Here is a 10,015-nt window from a genome sequence, read left to right on the forward strand (position 1 = left end):
GGCACTTAGTCATGTGATGCGATGCCCTATTATACCGTCGTTCTACACTCCAGTCAGTCGTTCGTACACTCTCGTACCACATGCCGTACACATACTCTGCACATGTTTAATAAACATCATCGCAGCGCTCTCCATTTCGGACACACCGATTGATGCACAACTGGACCTTCTCACAGCAGCACGCACACAAACACACTCTCGAAGCGAAAATCCCCCAAAACCACAGACCATGGATTTAGGGGAAAAAAGACTTTTCGCTCTACAACGAATGGTCAAAATTGTCCGCGCTCTGTTGCTACAGCAGCAGCAGCAGTGGCGGCAGCACAGTAACAGTAGTAGTAATAATGGTTATCGCAGTCGAAGCAGCGGTGGTGGCTTGACATTCACAACAACGGTACATACAGTAAGCACATATCAATGTCTCACACGGCCACCGCAGCAGCGAACGGATACCGTTTTCCCCCCAGACAGAGATTTGCGAAGAATTCCACACCATACCATACCAAGCATCCCTCCCCCAAGCATGTGGTGGCCTGTCCGCCGTACGCAAGTACGGCTTTGTACCGTTCAGCAAGGACTAGCCAGCGGCGCTAGCCACGCCGCCGCCGCCGGCCCGCGGGGCAACACCGGCACCGCCGGCACTCCCGGCGCTCGAGCTCACGACGGACGCCAACATCTGCGGCGCACCACGCGCACTTTCCTCAACAGGAGAAGACGCCGCCGGCGCCGTCGCTGACGTCGCAACTCCCGTCCCCACCAAGCCGCCATCCTCCGCCAGCTCCCCCTGTGACCTATCGGCGGAGGATTTCGCTGGTGACGCCAGCGGCGCCACCACCGCCCCACGGCTTCCTGCCCGTGCAGCAGCGCCGGCAGTAGCAGTAGCCGTACTCGTGCCCATGCCCTTGACTTCCAGCTGTAGCAGCAGCGAGTTGCTGACAACAGCCAGGGATGAGAACCCCATGAGCGCGCCGCTGACGGAGGGGGTCAGGCAGATACCCGCCGTCGGCAGTAGCACCCCCGCCGCCAGGGGAATGGCGATCAGGTTGTAGCCGAAGGCCCACATGAGGTTCTGGTTGATCTTGGCCAGTGTACGACGAGCCAGATGAACCGTGTCGGCGACCTGCACACATCGGGGGGTTTGCACCCGGGGGGATGGCCACACGATTAGGAAACAATACTTTTAAGGAGGGCACGGATAACCGAATTTCATGTTCGTCTTTGGGTCAGTGATTGTATGTTGTCCAGACGATATGTTCCTGTGATGCATATGCTTGTGACCTGAATCCACCTGGATCCACCTGGACCCGCCAAACTACCGACCCACCGACCCACCTGGGACAGCTGGTCTCCCAGCAGCACCACCTTGGCGACCTCCGAAGCCGCGTCGACACCGCCACCCATCGCAATGCCCACATCCGCCGCCGCCAGCGCCGCCGTGTCGTTGATGCCGTCGCCCACCATCGCAACCACGCGGCCCGCGGCGCGCAGCTCCTCCACCACCGCCTTCTTGCCCGCCGGCTTGACGTCGGCGAACACGTCGGCGGCGGCGATGCCCACCGCCGACGCCACTTCCGCCGCGGCGGCGGACTTATCGCCGCTGAGCATGACTGTACGGATGCCCTGCTGATGCAACCGTTCCACCGTCTCCCGCGCGTCAGGCCGTACGGCGTCGGCGACATCGATGACACCAGCGACGGCGCCGTCGACAGCGACATACACGCGACTATGACTGTTACCGACGCCGTGTACGGCGGCGGTGGCGATTGAAGTTGCCGCCGCCGCCGGTGGCGGCGGCGGCTGCTCTGGGAAGTCCAGGTCGTCGCCGCCGGCTGCTGCCGCCAAAGTGCCAGCGGTGGCAGCTGTGCAATGGCCTGTGCCGTACGCTGCCAAGGCTGCCTCCGCCGCCGTAACATCCGCGCCCTGCCGCTGCAGCCATTCCAATGTCCCAACCGCCACTCGACGTCCGCCAACCGTCGCCGCAACGCCACTGCCAGGCTCCTGTACGAACGACCCGTCTTGTACGGTAAGGTCCAGCGTCGGCGCCGCCGTCAGCGAAGGTTCTGCAGCGCCATCGGCGCCGCTACTGCTACTGCAGGCGCGTTCTGCAGCTGCCGTCGCCGGTGGATGTAGCTGGTCGGCGGCGCGGACGAGCGCCTGCGCGACGGGATGCGTGGTGCGCCGCTCCGCCGCCGCCGCCAGCTGCAGTACGGCGTCAGCTGCACTGCTGCCGCCGCCGCCGCCGCCGGGCCCCGTCAGGGACTCCAGGGGCAGGAGGGAGTGGACATGGGTGACCTGTACGGCATTCAGACGTCCATAAGTGGAGGAGAAACTGCGGGCGCCAGGTACTGCCTAATGCCGTACTCGTCACCCAACCAGCACAAAACACTGCAACCCCGCAAGCAGCCTTCCTCCCCGGTCTCACACGGCCGCCAAACAGCCTAGCCAGAAGACCTGATTCCCGGCTCATCATCCCGCCACGACGTATTACCCACTACACATATACACACACACACACACCACATACGCGCGAGCTGCTATCGCCCTCAGCACACATATACCGACACACATGCAGGCAGACATGCAGGCAGACATGCAGACACACATACAGACACACATACAGACACACACACACCTCCTCGTACACAACCCCCAACACCCCCAGCCGCCCACCTGCGGCTTCCCGACAGTGAGAGTGCCCGTCTTGTCCAGCACCACCGTATCCACGTGGGACGCAGCCTCCAAAATGTCGCCCCCCCGAATCAGCAACCCCCGCCTGGCGCCCGCGCTGGTGCCCACCAGTACGGCAGTCGGGGTGGCCAAACCCAGCGCACACGGACACGCCGTCACCAGCACGCTGCAGGCCATTTGGAGACTCAGCAGCAAGGCGCCCGCGGGGCCGGAGGCGCTGGAGGAGAGGACCTGGGTTTGGGGTGGTTTGTTGGGAGCAAAGGGGGGGGAAAGCACGGCGCGGGTGGAATGAGGGAATGGTGGTGGTGAGGGACGTAGGGATGGCCTGGGGGGGCCAGGGGGCCCACTGCCACAGCCACCACTACCACCACGAAACGCCGTTAGCAAAATGGATCAGCCGAAATAATGCTACTTTTTTCGTTGCGGCAGCTCCGATTGACAGACAGACAGACAGACAGACGGACAGGCGAATGGAGGTATGGACAGACGCACTCCACACGTACACACATGCATACATGCATACATACATACATACATACATACATACATACATACATACATACATACATACATACATACATACATACATACATACATACATACATACATACATACATACATACATACATACATACACACACACACATTCCGACAGCACAACATCATCACACGTACGTACAAATGTACATAATACATACGTACACACGCCCGTATGTATGTCGGTCCACCTGGGGGAAGACGCGGGTGCCCACAGCCGCCCAGAATGCGAAGGTGGCGGCGGACAAACCCATCACCCCGTAAGCGAACTTGCCGGCGACCGTGTCGGCCAAACGCTGAATGGGCGCCGTGCGGGCCTGAGGGAGGGGTGGGGGGTTGGGAGGGGGTGAGCGTTTTAGATGAAGCACTCGTGTACGTGTACGTGTATGTATATGTGTATGTGTACATATACGGGTATCTGTACGACATAGCAAACCCCTGGAAAATTAGAGTCAAACAAAAACACATAACGGGGACATCTCTTAACATCAGTTGGTCGAAAGAAAACGAAACACCGCCGCCAGGTTTCCCCGACACCCCCGACACCCCCCGACACCTGCGCCACCTCCACCAGCCGCACGATATCCGCAATAACCGTCTGCTGGCCGCTGTGCTCCGCCCGTACAGTCAACGCCCCGTCGCAGTTGACCGTCCCCGCCGCCACGCGGTCTCCGGGAGCCTTAGTCAGCGGCAGCGGCTCCCCGGTCAGCGCGGACTCGTCCACGGACGACCTCCCCCCCACCACCACACCGTCTACGGGTACCCGGTCGCCCGGCAGCACCAGCAACAGGTCACCGGGACCCACCGCCTCCGCGGGAACCTGCGTAGTGTGTGCGTGTGAGCTGTGTGAGCTGTGTGAGCGTGTATGCATGTATGTGTTTTATGTATGTGTTTGGGGTTCAGGGTAAGGGAGGCGGAAGAATGAAGGACGGGAAGGAAAACGATGGGAATGTCAGTGCGGCGTCATTGTGAAAAAGATGACAGTTTTGACTTCACCTTGATGCTCCCCACGTGATGGGTGCCACGTGGCGAGTATGTGTGTATGTATGTATGTGTGTGTGTGGGGGGGGTGTCACTTACCCTACGCAATGCGCAGGAGCAACAGCACTATTCCCCCTCCTTCCAACACACGTACATACACACGTACATACATACGCACACACGTACATACATACATACACACACACCAACAGATACGCCGATAGAACTATCGATAGACACACAAACCCTAAGTCGCAAACCGCGCATGCCTTCACAAACTGGTGCGCTCAATATCCGCTCAACACCCATGCGCTCAACACGCCACGCGGCGCACCTGGTGTCTGTTTCCGCAACTACCCCATCCCCACACACATACACAACAACCCACATCCCACATTTCACACCTCCCACCTCTGCATGCTTATCCCCGCCTCCACTCAGGAGCAATCTCGCTCGTGTGGGAACCAGCTCCTGAAGAGCTGCCATATCCGCACTCGCCTGGATTCGAACAAGGGTTCCGTCGCATCCGGCGTTCAAGATGTAGAAAAATTAGGATGTCGTGCACTTCAGAGCAACATCGATTCGATGAATACAATACAATATAATCGGATCAGATTTTCAGAACATCTAAAACACAAATCCCTATCCTTAATAGATTGCCAGGTACAGCCTGGACGAGCCTGGACGAGCCTGGACTAAAACATTCCTATCCGTCCAATATACACTCCACCCCACACCCCATCCCCCGGGTCAAACCGACCTGCAGTTTGGCTCTCTCCTCCAGCGCCCTTCCGATGAGCACAAACCCTAAAAAATACAAACGATTTGGATTTGGATTAGATTTGACAAAAGGTCCGACCAAAGAGAAGAGACTCGCGCCGACCCTCAGGATGCGACCACAACCTCCCCCGGGTGGTTGGAAGGAAGGGCGGGGGAGCCCATTTACGGGTTGGGACTGAAAACCCTAGAAAGGTTCGCCCTAGGGCCCCTCCACGACCCCAAGACCATCCGGATCTACCCGCCGCACACAACAACGACAACAAACAGCGAGGGTTTAAGACGATCAAAGCACCCCCCCTTACCCCCCTTTTCCCCATCCTTCCCTTCACCCACCCAGACCCACTCACCCAGCAACATCGCCGGCTCCTCAAAAAACGTCTTCCACCCCAGTTTAGGTAGCGCCGCCGCCACACAGCTGACGCCGAACGAAGCGCCCGCGCCAAGGCCCACCAACGTGTTCATGTCAGGCCGACCGGCCGCCAGCGCCTTGAGCCCCGAAACCAAGATCTCCCGCCCGGGCCCTAGCAGTGCGGCGACGGAGAGGGCCGCGTTGAGGGGCACGGAGTGGAAGGTGTGCATCCAGGCGGGCGCGGAGGGCAGGGCGTGCGCCAGGTGGCTCAGTCCGCACACCGCGGCTAGACCCCACGCAGTGAGGAGATCGAGGGTGGCGGCACGGAGCCGAGCGACCTTGGCAGCGCGCTTGGCGGCGAGGGCGGCGGCGAGGGCGGAGGAGGAGGTGGAAGGGTCGCGGGGCTTGGAGGGAAAGCCGGCGGCGGTGAGAGCCTGGGTGCGGGACGGGAGGGGGGCCCCGGAGGAGGGTTAATGGGAAGAGCGTAGGGGTGCGGGGTTGTCGGGGTTGGGGGGTGTATGAGTGGAGGGGGGGGAGTAGGTGGTGTGTGAGACGGTACTTGTTTTTGTGTGTGTTTTGCGGAGATTGGGGTGAGTGGTAGGCGATTGTTTGCACGGCAGTCAAACAAAACGGCCGCGTTCCAGTACTGCTCTGGTAGAGTGCTGTCCTATTGTGATGAGGCTCAGAAGTTACGTTACGTGGTGGTGGTGGTGGAGATAGAGGTGGGTGGAGGTAGAGGTGGGTGGTGGTGGTGGTGGAGGTGGTGGTAGTCTTGGTGGCGGTATTGGGAGCTCTTCATCATATCGAGCCCGGGACCGGACCATGTTGTCCAGGGCCTAGAAGGACGAGCCGAAGGCCCTTAGACCCGCCAACGTGTCTAGGTGGGGCCGGGACCCCCTGGAGAAAGCAGATAGGTTGAGTATTTACAGCAAAGGACGTCCGTCTCCTCCTGCCCCTCAAGCCGCACAGGAGCAGCAAGGCCGTTGTTATGAAACAGTACTTCTGTCTCTGCCCCTGCCCCTGCTGCTTTTCCCCGCTCCTGCTTCCCCGTCCTCTTCTTCCTCCGCATCCTCCGTCGAGGTAACTTGTCGGCTTTTCGGTGCTGAGACCTCTCTAGTGGTGGTGGCTCTCGTTTAACGTCGGAAAGGGGTAACTCACTGAAGCTGCTTTTCCCCTCTCTGTTGTGGGGTCCTGGAGGGGATTGGGGAGGGGGGTCCCTCCCATTTCTTTGGCTTTTGACGACGTTTCCTCCCCCTCCTTCCCTCCCTGGGGTGGTATGAAAGGAAATACAATAATAATAATAATAATAATGCGGAGGACCCGAGACGGGAACCAGATCCCAGAGCCGTAGGGCCCACCCCCACCCCGAGTGAAACGCCAGTGAACCCAAATCACCGCCACTACAAGTAATATGTGTCAGTATGTCCGTCACGCCGCGAACGTGTCCAAACGTTGCCGAAGACGACCGCCGTCAAGTAGCCGACCCAACTCAGCTAAGAAACAGTCCAATCGGCAGTACGTGATGGATGACGCGCGACGTGCAGATCACAACACCTTCGTACGACACCTTTGCTGAAGGGGGTCTTCTTCTCCCACGTCATCTTTTCCGTCTTCTTTAACGTAGCCTTGTTCTGTTTTCTTCTACTTCTTCTGATCCTTCTTCTCAACTCTGCCATTACAGAAATTGCCGTCGGACGCACCTCTGGCACACGGTCGTTCCAGTGTTCACGAACACCTCCTAGCATTCACCCCGACATGGCCCCCTCCTGGACTCAATATCAGTACCTCTCCCGGGGCAGGGTGGCACGGGAGGGTAAATTCATGCGTCTACTCATACTCCTGGAGGGGAGGTGAAGCGGAACCGGACATAACCCCCCTCTCCCAGCCCCCCACCATCACCATGACATCATGACCGAGCAGCCGAGCTAATCATCCTCCCAAAGGAACCCAAAGTCAATCCAAAAGCAGTTTCCGAACCGAAAGACGCGAAGGACAGCTTACGAAGCAGGTAAGGCAGTATTTCTCCCTTCCTCCCCATGTGGGCCTCAGCTGCCCCACACCCGTACAACAAGCCGTACACGCAAGGACATCGACCTCGCCTCCCTTCCCCTTCCTCACCCCACCCCCTCCTCTTCCTCCTCCTCGCACAAAGCGGTCCAGTCCCTTCCCGACGGCCTTCTTCCTCCTCCTCCTCCCCTTCCCTTCCTCCTCTTCCTCCTCCTCTCGTGATTATTCCAGCACGCACACCTCCTGAAGCCCCAACTCCGAAACCACAATGGTGATTACACAGTTTCGAGTAACGGCCTCCCGAGCCAAAGCTGAACCCCGGTGCTTGCACCACCCTGCTCTTGCTGCTCACGCTACTGACTGCTGCTTCATGCTACTTACTGCCCCTGCCACCACCGCCTACTCCGAAAAGGTGTTGTGACGCAAATCCGCGGATACAGCAACTTTAGGAGTGGCAGAAGCAGTTGTAACAATAATCATAGCAGTAGCAGCAGTAGCTTGCCAGCTGCGGCTACAACGACAGAGGCAGTGTCGCCCCCACACCGCTCATTTGGCGGAGGGCGCTACCCGCCGCCCGGCAGTAGCAGGAATGGCGGAGCCCGCAGCCGGGGCCCGCATCCGCGACTCAAAGCCCGCTTTCGTCAGCACCTACGACAGAGACCGCGGGCGCAGTAGCAGCAGCAGCCGCGTTGATGGCGGGCCATTAGAGTCTGCCTCAGGTCAACTTTCTCCTATTAGAATACGTTTTGGAGTGCCGGTGCTTTCCATTTCCATGCGGTCTTGTGTTTTAGCGATCTTTAGCAAGAGGCCCTTTCGCTGTGTTACTGCTACCGCTGCTGCTGCTACTACTGCAAGTCCACGATTAAATGCCTTTCAAGGCATTTAATCGTCCGCTGTCGTAGATTTCCAACAGGATTAACCACCTAACCATCCAACCGCCTCACCTGCCTGGCCTCCGCTCGAATGGGGGCCCGACATCCCCCGAACAGTTCCCCACTGACCCTCCATTCGTGTGCATGTGTGTATGTATGTGCGTATATGTGGGCGTGCGTGCGTGTGTGGGCGTGTGTGTACGTGCAAATAGGTGTGTTTTCCTGAATGCCCAGTCCATGTTCCAGGACCACCGTCAGTCAGTCGGTCAACCCGTTCATCGTTTCGCCACCCCAACACGCCGCCACACCATACACACACACACCAGCGGGGCCCCCGCCCGGGGCGACCACACAGATCTCCCCCCTCCGGCCTCAGTGCCCTCGTGCTTCCTCCGTGTAAGACCCAAAGGACGTACTTCCCGCCGTATTTTCCTGCCGTACCTCCACTGATCCTTAATCTCTCCTTTCCCCTCCCCCTCTCCTTCCAGTCCCCAGCAGCAGCTCCGTACGTCCGCAACTTAACACACAGCGGCCCAACTGAAACAGGTGAATCGAAATACACAGCACCCATAACCGAGATCCTTCTGAACTGCCCACACGCCCCGACCCAACCGAACCCAACCGCCCACGCACCCACCTGAGTCAGCTTCTCTCCAAGGGCCGCTAGCGCTGCAGCGCCACTGCTGCTCCTGGGCACCAGCACCCGCACCAATGCCGTCTCGGTGGTGAGGTTCACGGAGGCGGCGATGACTCCTGGCTGGGACTCCAGAATCTTCTTCACGTGGCCCACGCAGCCACCACATTTCATGCCTAAGGGAGGGGAATGCCGGATGGCCGGGAGGGCGGAGGGCGAGAGGAACGCAAGGGCTGTCAAGGTGGGCGATAGGTATAGTGAGGTGTCACAAGTAAGGGTTGGGGATTGCTTGCCCTTTTTCCTCAGTCATAAAAACATTAAGGTAAGGTTGCGATTTGGGCTTTTGTATTGTTGAAAGGGGCGTGCAATGACTCGCACAGGTCTGGTTTGCTTGCTTTGCTTGCTTCCTTAATTGCGGGCCAGTTGTGGCATCCAGCTGCAAGCCTCGAGGACAATTCTTTGAACTATAACTAGTATAACTAGAGAGCGCACCTCCAACGTCAAGAAGGACGACCTCTTCCACGAGGTCGCTCGCCTCCGCGACATCGCCGAGCACATTCGCTGAGCCAGGCTGCGTCGACGATGGTCCATCACCGCCACCGCCTCCACCTCCTCCAGAGCCTCCAAACCTTCCGCCAGCACCAAATCCCCCGCCGACGCTTGCATTTGCCGCTTGCCCCGATGCCGCGCAGAATTGCAAGGTCGTGGCAACGACCGTCGCGCGAGCCAGCTGCCAGCCCCACGCAGCATGTTGGGCGTGAATTTTCAATGCGCTGCTATTTCCCGAAGTTAATGTTGCAAGTAGAAGCACCGTGGGCCTGCAGCGCCTCGTCGTGGCGCCAGCGTGCGCCGCGACTGGGCGCGATACGCCATGGCGCTGTGACACTGGAAACATTGCGCTACTATGTAAGTATGTGTTACATTCAGTTTTACAGGTTGTCGCGGGGTACGAGGTCCAACTACATACTAGGAGGTCTGCACAGCTTGACTAATTTGGGGGATCCTTCGCACAAATCCCCTCAAATAATATAAGACCTTTGTAACACGCTTGGCAGCTGGTCAAGGAAACAACCTCGCCATAGTTGATCAGCTTTTTGGTTCCGGAGCAGGTAAGGTACATGGAGTTGTCATGCATGATAAGGTTTAACAAATTCCATCAGGCGAGTT

General features: G+C 58.6%; 1 protein-coding gene across 1 annotated transcript; it reads right to left on the bottom strand.

Annotated features, from left to right (window-relative positions):
* Window positions 1-577: 577 nt before the first annotated feature.
* On the bottom strand, window positions 578-9,743 carry VOLCADRAFT_64450 (uncharacterized protein; the record flags this gene model as incomplete). Its single annotated transcript, XM_002954138.1, has 12 exons — window positions 578-1,120; window positions 1,333-1,797; window positions 1,912-2,015; window positions 2,091-2,292; window positions 2,671-2,919; window positions 3,429-3,542; window positions 3,782-4,045; window positions 4,618-4,704; window positions 4,967-5,013; window positions 5,334-5,769; window positions 8,852-9,024; window positions 9,341-9,743. The coding sequence occupies 12 exons, from the start codon at window positions 9,741-9,743 to the stop codon at window positions 578-580; spliced, it is 3,087 nt and encodes a 1,028-aa protein (XP_002954184.1).
* Between the last annotated feature and the right edge of the window lie 272 nt (window positions 9,744-10,015).

Source organism: Volvox carteri (assembly GCF_000143455.1).
Source record: "Volvox carteri f. nagariensis unplaced genomic scaffold VOLCAscaffold_40, whole genome shotgun sequence".
NCBI lineage: Eukaryota > Viridiplantae > Chlorophyta > Chlorophyceae > Chlamydomonadales > Volvocaceae > Volvox > Volvox carteri.